The sequence below is a fragment of the Neophocaena asiaeorientalis genome, unplaced genomic scaffold (assembly GCF_003031525.2).
Source record: "Neophocaena asiaeorientalis asiaeorientalis breed wild unplaced genomic scaffold, Neophocaena_asiaeorientalis_V1.1 scaffold110, whole genome shotgun sequence".
NCBI classification, from domain to species: domain Eukaryota; kingdom Metazoa; phylum Chordata; class Mammalia; order Artiodactyla; family Phocoenidae; genus Neophocaena; species Neophocaena asiaeorientalis.
In genome coordinates, this window is record NW_020175053.1 from 921,165 (window position 1) to 939,196 (window position 18,032).

General features: G+C 39.0%; 1 protein-coding gene across 1 annotated transcript in view; it reads right to left on the reverse strand.

Annotated features, from left to right (window-relative positions):
• Positions 1 to 18,032, reverse strand: part of L3MBTL4 (L3MBTL histone methyl-lysine binding protein 4) — a 297,887-nt gene that overhangs the window by 74,086 nt on the left and 205,769 nt on the right. Inside the window, exon 16 of the mRNA XM_024763900.1 lies at positions 16,030 to 16,100. Coding sequence (XP_024619668.1) covers positions 16,030 to 16,100 — 71 coding nt within the window. The remainder of the gene's footprint in view (positions 1 to 16,029; positions 16,101 to 18,032) is intronic.

The window sequence follows — 18,032 nt, forward strand, 5'->3', positions numbered from 1 at the left end:
TGAGAAGGGAGGTGTCCACACCCCTGAAATCTGACACTGGGAAGAAGATGATGTCATTAGAATTCCCTATCATCGGGCCTGGGAGGATGGGCGGAGCATCTAAGAATCTAGGGCTTCTGTGCTGGCCCAGGAGAAGGAGTGCTGTGCAGGGCTGGAACACGAAGCTGTAATTCTGGGCCAGGAAAAACCTCTGCTTCTCTGCTTGTCTCTGGGGTGTCTGCTCTGGACAGTGAGGAAGCGGAGGGCCCTCAGCTTAGTGACTTGTGTCCGATCACTGTCCCAGGACACTGTGCCTGCAGGCGGGCCAACTGGGACAGGTGAAGCTGCGTTCTAATATAAGCAGAGCCAGCAGAGGAGGTGTCAGAGGCAGATTCCAGTGCCGGAGGGTTATTTCTGGACTCCTCTGAGGAAGCTCACAGCGTGGCTGCCCACACGGCACCAGAAGTGGTGCCGTGGGATTTGGTTTCCAGAGTTGTCAGCCCCTCAAGCCTCAAGACTAAAAATAAGTAACTACTTATTAAAGCAGATTTATTTTTACTAGACATTTTGACTCTTGCGCTGTAACTTTTTCCACGTTTGAATTTTCTAAATATTTTGTCAATAATGATTATAATTCTTCAAAATCCATAAACTATAAGCTCTGCCTTGATTCCAGCAAGAAAACTGGCTTTCTCATTTTCATGTTTTTTCTGGAATGTGACAGCAAAAGAGTTTGCTCTGAAAATAAGGATGAAGGGAATTTTAGGAAAGGTAATATAGAATATATTAAAAATCAAACTAAAAAAAAAAAAAGCTCACGATATCCCTGAAAGGAGGCTACAGGCGCCCAGACCCCATGCTCAGTTCCAAGAATTTTCCTCCTGCTCTGAGACTTGGTACTGGCTGTACCAAGACGGCTTCCGGCAGGCCTGCGAGTGTATGTGTTTCAGAGCATCTGGCAGGGAAACAAATTAATTACTCAAATCTCAGCACCTCTAAATCTCTATCCCAACACTCCCTAATTTCAGCTAGCCTCTAACTCGGGATACAGTTCTCTGTTATTTGTCATTTTAAGCAATGTAAAGCTGATAACTCTCCTTTTTAATGAGAAACCTGTTACATTCCATTCTGTCTTGGATGCTCTTACAATGAATATTTTGACTGACACCTGAAGAAAGCAGCAGAGTGACTGCAGGAGGGGCTGATCAAGAGGAGGTGCAGTACCTACTCTCCATAAGAACCAGGGCATCGTTTATGCTGTCTTACAGCACTACAGATGCTATGTTGTCTTACAGCACTACAGATGCGATGCTATGTTGCCTTATAGCACTACAGATGCTAAGATAGCTGTTGAAATTTTTCTAGACTAAAGTTGAGAATATTCATTATGTGCTCTTACAAGGCCACCAGCTTCCTTTCACTTGTCAGAATATCCTCCTCGAGTTAACTGTGGGTACGAAACTTCTGCCCTTAGAATCGTCTTTTAACCCAGTGCAAATAATTCTCTTCTTCCCAAGAACTCCAGTTTGTCCCATCCCACCGTATGGATCACATTACCGCACCAAATATTAGTGTCATTACAAAGATAATAAGTACTTACAATCAGCTTTTTTAAAAAAAAATGAATGCTTTCTTTTTAGGGCAGTTTTACATTTACAAAAACATTGAGCAGATAGTACAGAGGGTTCCCATACACCCCCCTAGCCCCTAATCTCCCCAACAGTTTCCCCTACTGTTAATATCTTACATTAGTGGGGTACATTTCTTACAGTTGATATACCAATATTGATTATTATTATAAACTGGACTCTACAGTTTACATTAGAATTCAGCTTTGTGTAACAGAGTTTTAGGGGTTGTGACTAATGTATAATGCTATGCATATATCATTACGATGAATAAGTTTCATACAGAATAGTTTTACTTCCCTAAAAATCCCAGGCTCCATTTAGCCACCCCTCCTTGCTTTCCCCAAGCCCAAACTCCTAACAACCACTGATCTTTTTTGCTTTTTCTATAGTTCTGCCTTTTATAGAATAGCATATACTTGGAATCATCCAGTATGTAGCCCTTTCAGACTGGCTTCTTTCACTGAGTAAAATGCAGTTAAGGTTCCTCCATGTCTTTTTGGAGCTCATTTCTTTTTATCGTTGAATAATATTCCATTGTATGGATGTACTGTAGTTTGTTTATCCAGTAATCTATTGAAAGACGTCTTGGTTGTTTCCAATTTTTAGCAATTATGAATAAAGCTTCTATAAACATTTGTGTGGACCTAAGTTTTAAACTATTTTGGGTAGGGCTTCCCTGGTGGTGCAGTGGTTGAGAGTCCGCCTGCCGATGTAGAGGACATGGGTTCGTGCCCCGGTCCGGGAAGATCCCACGTGCTGCGGAGCGGCTGGGCCCGTGAGCCATGGCCGCTGAGTCTGCACGTCCGGAGCCTGTGCTCCGCGACGGGAGAGGCCACAACAGTGAGAGGCCTGCGTACCGCAACAAAAGAAAAAAACAAAACAAAACAAAACTATTTTGGGTAAATACCTAGAAGCAGAATTGCTGGATCATTTGGTCAGACTGTGGTTAGCTTTGTAAGAAACGGCCAGACTCTTCCAAAGTGGCCCAACCATTTGCATTCCCACCAGCAACGAATAAGAGTTCCTGTTGCTCCACATCCTTGCCAGTGTTTTTGGATTTTAGCCATTCTAATAGGTGTGTAGTGGTATCACACTGTTGTTTCAGTTTGCACTTCCCTCATAAATATGATGTTGAGACTTTCTTCATAAGCTTGTTTGCCACATGTCTTCCGAGGTGTCTGTTCAGATCTTTGCTCTTTAAAAATTGGGTTGTTTTCTTGTTGTTGAATTTTAACAGTTCCTTGGACCCAAGTCTCATATCAGATAAGTGTTTTGCAAATATTTTCTCCCAGTCTGTGGCTTGTCTTTTCATTTGCTTAATGGTTATCTTTCACAGAAAAGATTTTATTTAGCTTTTTTTTAAAAATAAATTTAATTATTTTATTTATTTATTTTTGGCTGCATTGGGTCTTCATTGCCGTGCGCGGGCTTTCTCTAGTTGCGGTGAGCGGGGGCTACTCTTCATTGTGGTGTGCGGGCTTCTCATTGCGGTGGCTTCTCTTGTTGTGGAGCGCGGGCTCTAGGTGCGTGGGCTTCAGTAGTTGTGGTACATGGGCTCAGTAGTTGTGGCTCACGGGCTCAGTAGTTGTGGCTCACGGGCTCAGTAGCTGTGGGTCACAGGTTCTAGAGCGCAGGCTCAGTAGTTGTGGCACACAGGCTTAGTTGCTCCACAGCACGTGGGATCTTCCCAGACCAGGGCTCCAACCCGTGTTCCCTGCATTGGCAGGTGTATCCTTAACCACTGCACGACCAGGGAAGTCCCAATTTTAGTTTTAATACAGTCCAACTTATCAAGTTTCTCTTTCATGGGTCATGCTTTTGGTGTTGCATTTAAAAATTCATTTAAAACACAAGGTCATCTAGATTTTCTCCTACGTTGTCTTCTAGAATCTTTATAGTGCTGTGTTTTATGTATAGGTCTCTGACCCATTTTCAGTTTATTCCATTTTGAATTTGTTAAATTTATTCCTTCTTTTTTGTCTTCTCCCTCTTTTTCTCCTTTCTCTGATTCTAACTGAGCGTTTTTTATGATTTGATTTTCTCTCCTCCTTAGCATATCAATTATAATTCCTTTTACATTTTTATGGTGGTTGCACTGGAGTTTGCCATATGTATTTACAACTTCTTCAATCCTCTTTCCAATAACACCGTATATAATGCTTCATGAGCAGCAACAAGCACCTTGTGACAGAGTATTCCCAAATCTTCCCTCCCATCCCTATAATATTGCTGTCATCCATTTCACCTATCCATAAGCTGTAATCGTCCAATACATTGTTATTATTATTTTGAAAAGCACTTGAACAAACTGTCATCTACTAGAGCAATTAAGAATATGAAAAACAGAGATTTTATCTTACTTCCACTTTGTTCCTTCTCTAATGCTCTTTCTTTATATAGGTCTGAGTTTCCGACCTACATAATTTACTTTCTCTCCAAAGAACTTCTTTTAACATTTCTTGCAAGGCAGGTCTACTGATGACAAATTCCCTCAGTTTTTGTCTTTCTGAGAAAGTCTTCATTCCTCCTTCACTTTTGAAGGATAACTTCATGGTGAACAGGATTGTTGGCTGCAGTGTTTTCCTTCAGTACTTAATGTTTCACTCCACTCTCTTTTTGCTTGGATGGTTTCTGAAGAAAGTCCAATGTAATTCTTATCATTGCTCCTCTATAGGTAGGGTGTTTTTTTCTTTGCCTTCTTTCAAGATCTTTTCTGTCTTTGACTTTATTCATAGTCTGAATATGATATACTAGGTGTAGAATTTGGGGTATTTTTCCTACTTAGTGTTTTTTGTGCTTCCTGGATCTGTGCTTTGGTGTCTGTCACTAATTTTGGAAAATTCTCAGCCATCATTATGTCAAATACTTCTTCTGCTCCTTTGTATCTTTATTCTGGTATTCCCATTACATATATTCTACACCCTTTGCAATTGCCTCCCAGTTCTTGGATATTCTGAAGCATCTTTTTAATTCCTTTTCTCTTTGCTTTTCAGTTTGAGAAGTTCTACTGACCTGTTTTCAAGCTTGCTGATCCTTTCTTTGGTCTTATCAAATCTGCTGATGAGCCTATCAAAGCCATTCTTCATTTCTCCTACAGTATTTTCGCTTTCGAGTATTTCCTGCTGATTCTTCTTTAGAGTTCCCATTCCCAGCTATTCTTGCACAGTTCTTACCATACATATCACAGTTACATAATTCTATAACTACATCATAGATTCCAGTCTGATTATTCCAAAATATCTGCCATATCTGAGACTGGTTCTGATGCTTGCTTTATCTCTTTAGTCTGTGTGTTTTCTGTTGTTTTGTTTTGCCTCTTAGCATGCTTTGTAATTTTTGGTTGAAAGCCAGGCACGATGTATCAGATAATAGGAACTTAGGTAAAAGATCTCTGGTGTGAGATTTTATGTTACTACAGCTGGGAATTAGGCTGTGTTTGATTTACCTATAGGTGTCAAAGGCTTCAATTTCTTCTGGTGTCCTTTTTCCGTCCCCTGTTGTCTTTGGGTTTCCATAGAAACTCCTTCTTACACAGAGTCTGTATCTTACAGTTCTCTGTTGTAATATAAAGTTATTATAATGAAGCCCTATTAATGTCAAGGTACGTGGGGGGAAGTATTCTAGAGTCTTATGATTAAAACCACTTTTTTAATGGGCTTGAGTACCTGGACTGTGGCCTTTAAAAGCGTTTCTTGGCTTTTGTTTCCTTCTCTGATGTGAGACATATGGCTAGATGGGATTGGAGTTGTCTAATTGCCTTTCCTCAAGGACCTAAAAGCCACTGGTAAAGTAGTTTCCCTTGAGGGCAGGACCTCAATTCTCTGATGGATCTAAGAAGAGTAGGTGATATTCAGTTTGTTCGCTTTTTTCTTGTTGTGAAGTTGGAAGTGATAACTTACAAACTCTTTACATGTCAGAGCTGAAGCCAACAGTCTGCTTTTTCACTGAGATCATTCCCATGGACAATGTCAGTAAGAAGGCTTTACAGAGTCATTTCTGTCTTCAGTTCCCTGTGACAGCAAGTCCTTAGGGCACGAACCCCAAGAAGGCCCTTAAAATTCAGTATGCATATAGCTCATAGTATAAGTAGGTCATTTACACAGTGTGATCACTGATCATTTTCTATTTATCCCTTACCACATAAACTAAAAATGGCAGAATATGTTTTCACCAAGTTTCAAGGATATATTAGTGATAGACTCTAACCTGCTGAAGGAATCATGTAGTGAGTATGAGATTCATTGTTGGGGCACTTCCAAGAGCTGGGCAATCATCACCTGCGCAGCTGCTACCGGGGTCAGTGCCTGTCTGAGGAGTCACACCACACAGAGAAAGACAGATACCTTGGACAGACAAACACTAATTTCAAACATGAGTCTCAAGGAAAAACAAGCAAACAAGCCACAAAGTCCCAAACCAAAAACCCAGAGCAGATACAGGGACCAACTTGCCAATAAACTCCTTCTCTCATAGGCAACTCCCATGCATGCTCCACGGTGAGCAGCAACAATTTATTCATTCAGTGGTGGTTAAAAATCTTTAAAGCATGCACAGAAACAACAACTTCTGTGATTACTACACAACTGGTAGCACTAACTCCAGCCCTTTGCACAGACTTGCAGCCTAATCCTGTTAATTAAAAATTCCTGGTAAACAGAAGCACAGAGGCTGCCCAGAAGGCTTTTAATGTGTGTGTAAAAAACCAGTGAGTTTTGTAAATCTGAGTAGAGTACTAAGTGAAATGAAAAGATGTCCAAGAATATTTGTGCCTTTTTAACCTATGCAGGAGGCCTGCAAGTTGTGGCTTCCTGATATACTGTTTTAAGGCTTTCTTGTCTTCATGCTTTGGTTCCCCAGTTGTGGTTTTTCTTCTTCCCAGTAGTTTGATGCTATTTATCTGATTGCTCTTATTTTCCTCAGTCCCTCTTGACTCTGACTTTCTGGTGATACCTCAGCACTGACTTTCTTCCACTGGGTTCAGATTCCTCTAGAACAAGGCAGCACCCACAGTTCTGTGCATGAAGACAGTCTTGGACACACACACATAATATCATTGACGATAGAGTTTTAAATTTCAAGTATACAATAGAATTTCCTATATGAAGATTGTATTCAAATGAGTATGAAAAAAGATGGATTGTTTTTTAAATGATATTGAAATAATTCAGAAAAACAACAATAAGCTGGTATACTACCTTAATCCTCATCAAAACCAATTCAATACAGAGTACAGATTTAAATGTTAAAAATAAGAGGCCATAGCTTTCCTAACACAATACATGAGTAAACAGTTGTATGACTTTGATGTTGGAATAAGAATGAAATAAAAGCTATAAACCATGAAAGAAAAAACTGATCAATTAGATGACATGAAAACTTATTTTTAGTTAAGAAATGAAAAGAAAAAGTATACAAGGTGGGAGTACGTACAAAAATTATTGGTAAGATATATAACAGAGTGAATTGGTATCCATAATAAATTAAGCCAACTTCAAATCTATAGTACTAACATAAGCAATTAAAAAAATGGACAAAGGACAGGATAAGCAATTAACAAAAACCATGACTGACGTGGAAAAATAAGAAACTTCATTATTAAAGAAAAATGTTTAAAAGTATATTTTTCTTCTATCAATTGGTAAGGTAAAAGAGGTGAAATAGTCATTATTTGCAAGGTCAGAGTGAAGCGATTACTCTCATATATTATTAAGAGTGTAAATATCTACAGACACTTAAAAGCCAGGCTGAAATAACACTCATAATGTGTGTACTTTTTGATCAAATAATTTCACATTCAGATATTAATCCTATACAAATACTCCCACAAATGCCAACATATGATGGTACAAGAATTTACTGTGTCTTTGTCTTAAATATAAAGACTGAAAATAATAAAAATGTTCATGAATGAGCATTTGATTAAATACATTATGGTAGAATCACCCAGTGAAATTATTTGTGACCATTAAGCAAAGGTATGGTAGGAATTCCACTCTAAATTATGATGGAATAGCTTTAGTAGAACAACTTTCCTACAAAGAATGACAAGGAAAGCAAGCCTACAGGTGATTCAGATACTGATATTATAGGGCATAGAATTAATAACTGCAACTGATGTGTTTAAGAAGTTAGATGGCAAAATAGAGAATTTTACTAAATAACTAAAATTATTTTATAAATAATGTATATGGGAATTCCAGAACTGAAATAGATAAAGAGTTAATTAAAAATTCATTGGATGGGTGTAATAGCAGTTTGGAGACAGCTGAAGAGATCATTAGTGATTTTGAAGAAAGGTCAGCAGAAAAAAATCCAAGCTGAAGCACATAGATTAAAAAGGAAGGAAATACAGAAAATAGCATAGCACCCATATGAACAAGAGAAAGTTTAAAATGTGTAGACAGAGTCTCACAAAGGAGGAGAAGGGAGAGAATGGAGCATAAGCAACATTTGAAGAGATAATAGCTAAGAAATTTTTCAAAGTAATGAAAGACATATACTCGCAGACTTAAGAAGCACTATGAATCCCCAAAAGACAGAGAGAGAAGTATACTTCATAATAAAACTGCTGAAAATCAAAGACAACAGAAAAATCTTATAAGCAGCCAGACAAACTAAGATATGCTCTAAGACACACTTCCCTCAAAGGAGACACACTGAAGCTACAGCAGACTTCTAGAGGGAAACCATGGGGGTCAGAAGACAATGGTATGTTATCTGTAAAGCCTGAAAAAAAATCAACTATCAATGCAAAATTACATAACCAGCAAAAATATTATTCAAAAGTTTAGGCAAAACAAAAACATTTCTGGACAAGAAAAACTTACTTTTTAAAAAACATAGCTAGAAGACACACTATAAGGAATACAAGAGAGTTTTTCAGACAGAGGAAAAATGATCCTACACAAAGATGTGTATTTTACTAGCTATAACGTCTACTAAAAATATTAAAAGTGCATAACCAACAAGCTACTATAGGAAAAATGGTATAATAAAATAAATTCTTGGTTAATAAAAAATAAAGCAAGAAGTACAGTAAGTCCCCTACATATGAGCCTTCCGGTTGCGAACTTCCAAAGATGCGAACATGCGTTCGCACGCCCAATCATGTAAGTTAGTTCACGTGTCTGGCATACATTGCCACGTGCGTGCATCCTCTACAAGTGGTTGTGCTTCTGTGTACTTTACTGTACAGTACTGTATAGAGTACAGTAGTACAGTATCTTTTTTTCAAGCCCAGGATGTCTGGAAGCAAGCATAAACGCAGCGGTGATGTAGCTGGTACTGCTAAGATGCTCAAAGCGATAACAATGGGGACAAAAGTGACAATAATTGAGAGAGTGGAGCGAGGCGAAAAGATGGTAGACGTTGTTCATTCTTATAACATTCAACCATCAGCAGGATTCTAAAGAACAAGGACAAGATCATGGAACATGTGAATTCTGCTGTGCTGATAATATCAAAGAAGTGTGGAAAAGTGATGCAGGAGACGGAGAAACGTCTCAGTGTGTGGATGCAGGATCCACATCAGCGCTGAGTCCTGCTCCGCTTAATGCTGATTCAAGAGAAAGCTAAAAGCCTTCATGAAGACTTGAAGAAGAAACACAGTGAAGAATCAGAGGGCGCATCTTTTAATGCCAGCCATGGCTGGTTTCATCAGTCCAAGGCTAGAACCAGCCTTCACAACGTAAAAGCAAGTGGTGAGGCAGCGAGTGCAGATACGGTAGCTGCCCGGGAACTTCCTGAAACGCTTCAAGAAATTACTGAAGAAGCTGCGTATTTATCTGAGCAGGTTTTTAATGTGGATGAGACAGGACTGTTCTGGAAGAGGATGCCAGACGGAAGTTACATCAGTAAGGAGGAAAAGTTGATACCAGGCTATAAAGCAGCAAAGGACAGGCTAACTCTGTTGTCTGGTGGCAATGCTTCCTGCGATATGAAGCTGAAGCCTCTCTTAGTTTATCATTCAGAGAACCCAAGAGCCCTTAAAAACACAGCCAAGGGCTCTCTTCCTGTTGTGTGGAAGAGAAACCCCAAAGCCTGGGTTACGTAGGCCATTTTCCAGGACTGGTTTTTCCACCACTTTTTCCCGAAGGTCGAGAAATACTGCTTGGAGAAGGACGTCCCATTCGACATTCTTTTGTGGCTTGACAATGCTCTGGGCCACCCCCATTCATGGACGACTTTCATCCCAACGTCAAAGTAGTGCATCTGCCACTGAATACTAAGTTGCTCATCCAACCTATGGACCAGGGAGTTTTAGAGACTTTCAAGAGATATTATTTACGTCACACTTTTTGTCAGGCAGTAAAGGCAAGTGATGAATCAGGGACAACCTTGCAACAATTTTGGAAGGACTGCAACATCTACAAGGCCAAAAAAAACACTGACTTTGCTTGGCGTGAGGTTATGGCCGTCACCATGAAAGGGGTTTGGAAGAAACTTTGCCCGCAGTTCGTTCATGATTTCCATGTATTGGAGAAGGTGGATGAGGAGTCCAAAGAGGTCTTCAGCAACTTAGTGACCCTCAGCGAGAAGCTGGAGCTAGATCTGCAAGAGGACGACTTCACTGAACTCCTTGCTGTGCAACACGAAGCGCTTACGGAATTGGAGGCCCAGAGAAAGGATGAACAGGAAGAAGTAACTGAAGAACTGAAGAGATTCACGATGCAAGAGGAGGCACTGTTATTTGAGGAGGCACTGTTAGTTTTTGAGGCACAAGGCCCGAATGTAGAATGGTACACGAAGGTTGCAGCAGCCATTCAGGGTGCAATCCAGTGCTACTGTGTCATCTATCATGAGAAAAAAAGAGCTACTACCCAGACATCACGGATCATTTTTTCAAGAGGGTAGATAGAACTGAACCCAGCAAGGGACCAGAACCTGTGCCATCAACATCAGGCACGAGTGACATTGCAGCTTGCCCTCTGTCTCCTATTGCCGACGATCTGATGCTTCAGCTCTACCATCTCCCACCTCCTCTCCCTCCTCCAGTCAGTAACTCTCCTTGCCTGTTCACTCGATGCCAGCCCCTGTGTGCCAGCTGTTGTGCTGTACCACCGTACTTTTCAAGGTATTGTACGGTAAGATGAAAAACGTTTCCTTTATTTTTTATATTTGTTTTTTATGTATTGTTTGTGTGAAAAGTATTATAAACCTACTACAGTATAGTACAATTATATAAATGGTTGTGTTAGTTGGGCACCTGGGCTAACTTTGTTGGGCTTACGAACAAATCGGACTTACGAATGTGCTCTGAGAACGGAACTTGTTTGTATGTAGAGGACTTACTGTATAAAAATTAAATATAAAAAAGCAAAAAAATATATAAAATATAAAAAAGCAAGAACACAAAACTGTTGAGAAAAATACAAAGCAATCATTAAAATGATAGCTATAAACCCAACATAACAGCAGTAACATTACAAATGTATTAAATACTCTAATAAAAAGACTACTATCATCAGACTGAATGTCAAAGTAAATATCACACGCCACTTACAAGAGATACACTGAAGCACAGGACAATGTTGGTCACTTGCTTTATGACGAACAATAGGGGAAAGGAAGGGTTTTTTTAAAAAAAAAATGATGCTGGGTTAACTGAATATTCACATAAAAAGTAAATCTTGATGCCTATGCTTTATCAGGTATAAAAAATAATGTCTAGGTGCACTGCAGATATAAATGTGAAAGAAAAACGAAGATTCTAGAACAAAGAGTAACAGAACACAGTAATGACCGTGCAACAGGCAAATGTTTTAAACAGGACACTGAATGCTAACCACGATAGAAAGGACTGATGGACGGTATCGAAATGTGGAACTTCCATTCCTCACAAGGCACCACTGAGAGTGAAAGGCAGATCACAGGCTGGAGAAGAAATCTGCAACATATCTATCCAACAACGGACTCATGTACAAATACAAAGAACTACTGCATTTCAATAGGAACAATACAACCTAAAAGATGTATTTCACAAAAGAGGATGTTCAAATAGCCAACAAACATGAAAATGTGTTCAAGTTCATTAGGCTTCAGGGAAATGCAAAATTAGAAGCATAATTAAATAATACCAAAGACCCAAAGAATGGTTAAAATTAAAGTGACTGACAAAAACGAACTGCTGGCAGGGATGGAGAGTACTTGCAATTTCCACACTGTGCTGTGAGGAACGTACTGGGACAACCGATTTGTAAAAATATTTGACACCAGCTCCTCCTGAAGGTGAACTTATACAGACCCAGTTACCCAGGAGGTCCATTATTAGGTACGTGCCCTACAGAAATGCATACACATATCCACCAAATCACATACGAGAATGTCCCTAGTGGCACCATTGGTAAGAGAGCAAAACTGAAAACAACCCGCACTAAAATAAATAAATCGTGGTTATCACCATAAAATTGAACAACATGCAGTAATGAGTATACACAAACCATGATGTGGATGGATCTTACATCATGTTAGCAAAAGTCAGACATGATTACATTTATAAGACGTTCAAAATCAGGAAAAAGTAACTGATAGCGACAGAAATCAGAAGCGTGACCATGGCAGGAGGTGGTAAGCGCATGGAATAAGGTGAGCTTCCATCAGCTTCTTTTCTTGACCCAAGATTAAGTGGATGTGATCTCTTGTGGACGTGGGTACAACTTTTACTTAGGAAAAAAAAAAAAAGAACCTAGCAGATGTATATGCACTGGCTTCGGAAGATAGCCATGATGCGGCAGCAAGTGTAAAGATCACCAAGTACACTACGATTCTATACTGGTAAAGAAAACCACAAGTGAATTGCTACATCCAAAATAAATCTATGAAGGATTTAGTAACAATGTTTATCTCATATTTTTTGCTTTGTGAAATTTTGGGGTTTTTAAAAAAGTGAACATTAGTTACACATTTGGGGCCAAAAATAATCAATAGTAAGGAACCCCGCCCCCCGCGCCAGTTTCCCAGCTGAACACTCCACAAGACCAAAGCTGCCCCTAGGGTGGGACAGCGTGGTGGCCCTGCAGGACGTCTGCCTGTGGTCCAGTGGTGAGGTTCGGGTGCTCTGGTCCAGGGGTCTCTGAGGGGCAGGGGGGCGGATCGCGTGGGTGAGCATGTCCCTTGGATTCAAGGAAATGCGCTTTCATAGCCTCACTCAAACTTGTTTTCAAAGGAGCAGATTAAACGCAGCTCTTAGCGGAACAGTCCAGAGCAGAGGGAAAAACCTGACAGGCCACTGCGCAGAAGCCAATTCCATTCCAGAGAAGGGACATGTTTGGAGTCGCTCTGTGTTCATGCCTTATTTACTTAGCAAAGGGCACAAAGGCTAATTACCACCTGCCACCTCTCAGGTGTAACACCCAATAAGCTTCCCTGACCTTCGGATGAGTTAAGACAGACTCCAACTTTCTTCTGTTAATTTTATTACCAAACATCCTTCAAGACAATCATGTTTTCCTCAACCAGTTTACATCATTATAAACTAAATGTTTCTATCATCTGATCTAATTCTTTGGAAAAGGAAAAATGTTGAATCTCTTAAGAAGTATGCTGGAAAATAATGATGGCCTTTAAAATACTTTCCATTATATCTGCCAAGCATATCAACTGTGAATAGAACAATTTAGAAAATGAAGATGTTTCCGAGTAAATACTGAAAACATGCCAAAGATTATGAAGAGGAGAAGCTACATGTGCTCGTGTACACATGTCCACACAATCTCTAAAAATCCAAGATATACTATTTTCCCTCACGGGAGAAATGAGGAACAGATTTTAACTCATTTTCCTTAAAAAAAAGGAAAAAATTCCTAATGAATTGAAGAATGTGTTTATTCAAATCTATGGCCAGACCGAAGAAACAAAAAACAAAGGTAAAAGGATTTAGAAACTATACTCAGATTTATAGGCTTACAGAAAATAACAGGGAAATATTAAATAATCACTTAATGTCACGGTAGCAACATATTTATTCTCATTATTTTGTCTCATCCAGGTTAGAACCAGAGAAAATGAGCTTAATTATAATAACAAGGGTTAGATCAATATGAGGAAGAACCACTTTGGGTGACAAAAGGCTAGACAGAGAGCTAAATAAATCCTGCTCAGATGGACCCCTGAGGCACCTTCTCAACAAGAAGCACAGTGGCCCCCGCAGCACACACTCTGCACCGGGCGGGGGCTCCCCGTCAATAATGTCCCGGTCTGTGAACACAGACCCTCTCTGGGAGGAAATCAGATGATTAAATTAAGAAGCACGGTAAATGCACCAATAAATAAACACGTGCGGTTATGAACTTCTTATAAACTACAGAGAAAAGCACAGGTGCTTACTAAACACGGTGGATTTCATCTTTCACATTATGCAGTTGCATTTTGCTAGGGATCTTTTCTATATTTATAAGGATGATCCTCATTAGTATTTTACTATGTGAACTACTGAACTGACTGTGTATTTGTTTTAACAGGAACGTATACATACTTACTCTGTGGAGATACTTTCAAAAGTGTCAAAATATGAATTGAGACACTGACGCTTTTTTAGGGCTCTTCATGCAGTTCCAAACATGTTGTTTACAGAACGAAGGCTGGTAAAAAGGATTAGAACATTTGTATGGAGCAGCTTCCAAAATATCAGTTATTTATTTCATTTTATTTAAAGAGATGTTCATATCTAGTTATATTGTGTAGAAACTCTTCTGGCTAGGGAGACACATATAGATGCACAATCCAAACAGAGTAACTTAACTTCCCTCCCTTTTCTGAGGAAAAGATTCCTCCCCGCTTCGTGGATGAGATAAAATCAAGTGTTCTTCCAGTTACGAGAGGAGCTCGGCCCTGCCTGAGATCAGCCCACAGAATCCACAGCCCTTTCGGACCCTCCTACACTGGTGATGGGAATGTAAATTGGTGCAGCCACTGTGGAAAACAGTATGGAGGGTTCTCAAAAAACTAAAAATAGAACTACCATATGACCCAGTAATTCCACACCTCAGTATATATTAGAAAAAAATAAAAACACTAATTCAAAAAGATACATGCGCCCCAATGTTCACGGCAGCATTATTGACTATAGCCAAGATATGGAAGCAACCTAAGTGTCCATCAACAGATGAATGGATAAAGAAGATGTGGTGTATATACACAATGGAATACTACTCAACCATAAAAAAGAACAGTTTTGTCATTTGCAGCAACATGGATAGACTTGGAAGGTATTATGCTAAGTGAAATAAGTCAGAAAGACAAATGTCGTATGATATCACTTATATGTGGAATCTAAAAAATACAACAAACTAGTGAATATAACAAAAAAGAAGCAGACTCACAGATACAGAGAACAAGCTAGTGGTTACCAGTAGGGGGAGAGGCAATACAGGGATGCGGAGTAAGAGGTACAAACTATTAGATATAAAATAAGCTGCAAGTATATATTGTACGACACGGGAAATATAGTCAATATTTTATAATGACTATAAATGGAGTGTAACCTTTAAAACTTGTGAATCACCATACTGTACCCTGGTAACTTATATAATATTGTAGAGCAACTAGACTTCAATTAAAAATAAAAGAAGTCACAGCGCTTTTGTTCAATGACTGTAAAGCACACTCCTTTTCTCTTAAGACAAGTCGAATGGATAATTGTTTTGGAGATGAAGTGCAATGCAACCAAATTGTACTAACTTGAACTTTTAGCCAAATCAGGAGAAAACTCACTAATTTCTTTTCCTCTAGAAGATAAACAGATCTCCTACCATGTTCTGGAAGATACAAACATGTAGAGCTACACTGCTGAAGACACAAAACTACAACTTACCAACATTTTTATCTGACCAAATAAAAATGATTGCACCAAATTAACACCCAAGAGGAAATTTATCCCTTAGCTTGCTACAGTATAACCTCAAAATTATACATGACATTCTGTGTATATTGAGCCTTAATTGCAAAGAAACATAATTAAGTGAAAACATGCAATTCTTTCCCCTATACTCTAATAATCCCTTAGCTTTTAACACTTCAAGTTTGCCATAACCTCCTTGCCTGTCTTGCTAACGAAGTACATTCTGCAGTCCCCCCAACTTATAAGGACGCAAGGAGACACTTCTGGTTTCCCTCCACGCCCTGTGCAGATGGCAGAGAGAGATTCCACCACTGAGATGTGTTATTTCTACAGGTTTAGATTTGTCTTGTCATCAGTGAGGACCACAGAGCAGATTATAGTCTTTCACTTTAAAAGTGAGGAAATGAAGGTCAGAGCAGTGAAGTAGGGCTGGGATGAGAGGACAGCACAAGTGTCTGGGCCCCTGGCAGGTTCTTTCCCCCATTCCTTCCTGGAATGATAACACCAACCAAACACACAAACAAGACATTCTTCCCAACAAAAAAGCAGAGTCTGCGTTTTTGCTAGTGTTTTTGTTTTTACCTCTGAAGAGAATATCCAAGTCAATATCTTCTTTTCCTTTGATTTTCAAACACTTTGCCTGCTGTACAAGTCTGGGCAAAGAACAGAAATAAAACCTGGATTCATTATCCTGTGAGGTAGGAATAAATCAAGACAGCAGCACCAATTTAAACAGAAACCACAGGGTAAACAAGAGTGAATTAGCAGGTACTTTTGCTGCACAGAGCCTTGTTAGAATTTTTCTTCAATTTAAGATTTAAAAATACACTTTTGTTCAGAAACTGGAAGTTTGAAACCTGAAACTTGAAAGCTCCCAACACCCCGTTCTATTATAGCAAAAAGTTTCTAAAACTCTCTGGAGAATAACCTCTTCAGATTCTGAGGAGGAGATATTAGGGATGGTAGGTGATGGTGTGGTAGAAAGTAAATAATAATTGCTACTGATGATTTCTGTGCTTATTTTAATCAAAAGATTATAGACATTGTGCTCAAACAATAGTACAAAGTAACTTAGTTACACTGTTGAATGTCAGAGAATTAATTAACTTTTAAAATGCTCCAGAATACAGTAAGGACTAATTCTGTAACTCTTTCATCATGGAACTTCATTAAAACTTGAGACTCATAGTTTGTAATGAACATGGAAGTTTCTGAAATGAAACTTTTCCAGTGTTGCTAATTACCTACTAACTAATTTTAGGTAGACAGAACTTGAAATGGTTCATTAATTTATCTGCAGTATTTACGATTTTAATGAAAATTGTAATACCTTGCTTGGCAAATATATTTTCTGATTGCACTTGGATAACTGCTCTCTCATTTTATCTTCACTGACAAGCCATTAAGGTAGGCATGCCAGTACTGTTTCAGTTTTTGTTTTAGATGAGGAAACTGATTCAGTTACTAAAATCTTACATAGAAACCTAAGTGACTGGTACATAATTTGAGGCAATTTTATCTGTATGTTCCAAAAACGTGTATGTCATGATAAAAACACATTCTATTAATCAGATACTTTTTAACCATGAAGAGTTTTTTAATCAAAAAAGCAATTAACTGAAAAAGAATTTCTGTTGAAATCCCACCTTTGGACCTTAAAAGAAGGTCCCACACAGCCATTGTGGCACACACCAGCCTCAGGTAGTTAATCTCCTGTGGTGCAAGCAGAGACCAGTCCACCCAAAACCTGAGTCTGTGTCTTAGGCCCTGTGCCCTGGGTTTGAGGCCCAGAGTGAGCAATTAGATTCTAGAAGCCTCAGCTTCCCAACCTGCAAAACTAAGACAGTACTTGCCTTACAGGGTTTGTTTGCAACAACCAGTGAAACAATATATTATAACATAGTCTACAAACTCTTATGCATCATGGTCATGCATAAAAATAGATGGAATATTTTTATTAATTCCATATGTTTAATTTCATTATATATATAATATATACTATAAAATTATTTATATATCTCATCAGGATTTATCTACATTTTTGTAGGAAAGAACATTAATGGTGGAAGGAGGGCTTAGCCCTAAGCAGCGAGCCTCTGGGGGAGAGAGCTGGTCAACACGGGATGTCAGAGGCACGTGTGCACGGTAAAGTCATTTTGCAAAGAATAAGATGGAAAAGAAAAGAACGATTTCAGCTCTGCTTACATCTTTTTGGCAAATAGCTAGGTATTTCCCCCCACACTTTACAAATTGTATGAAACTTGAGTTGATTTTCAAACCATCTGAAAGCATCCCTCTGCAAATACAAGCTGATGAAGATGGCAGTTCTATCTTACAAGATTAAAAAAAAAAAAAGAAGCCCGTATGCCTTACATAACTTTGACGAGGATTTTATAAAGCAATTTAAAACTAAATCAAATAAATTTACTGACTGGCTTTTTAAAAAAAATGCAAGGTGCTGCAATCAATCACAGATATATTTAGGAATAGTTCTTGCTTTCAAAATTATTACATCACCAGGGAGATACACCAAGTCAAACCCTGTAAACCAGCGGTCCCCAACCTTTTTGGCACCAGGGACCAGT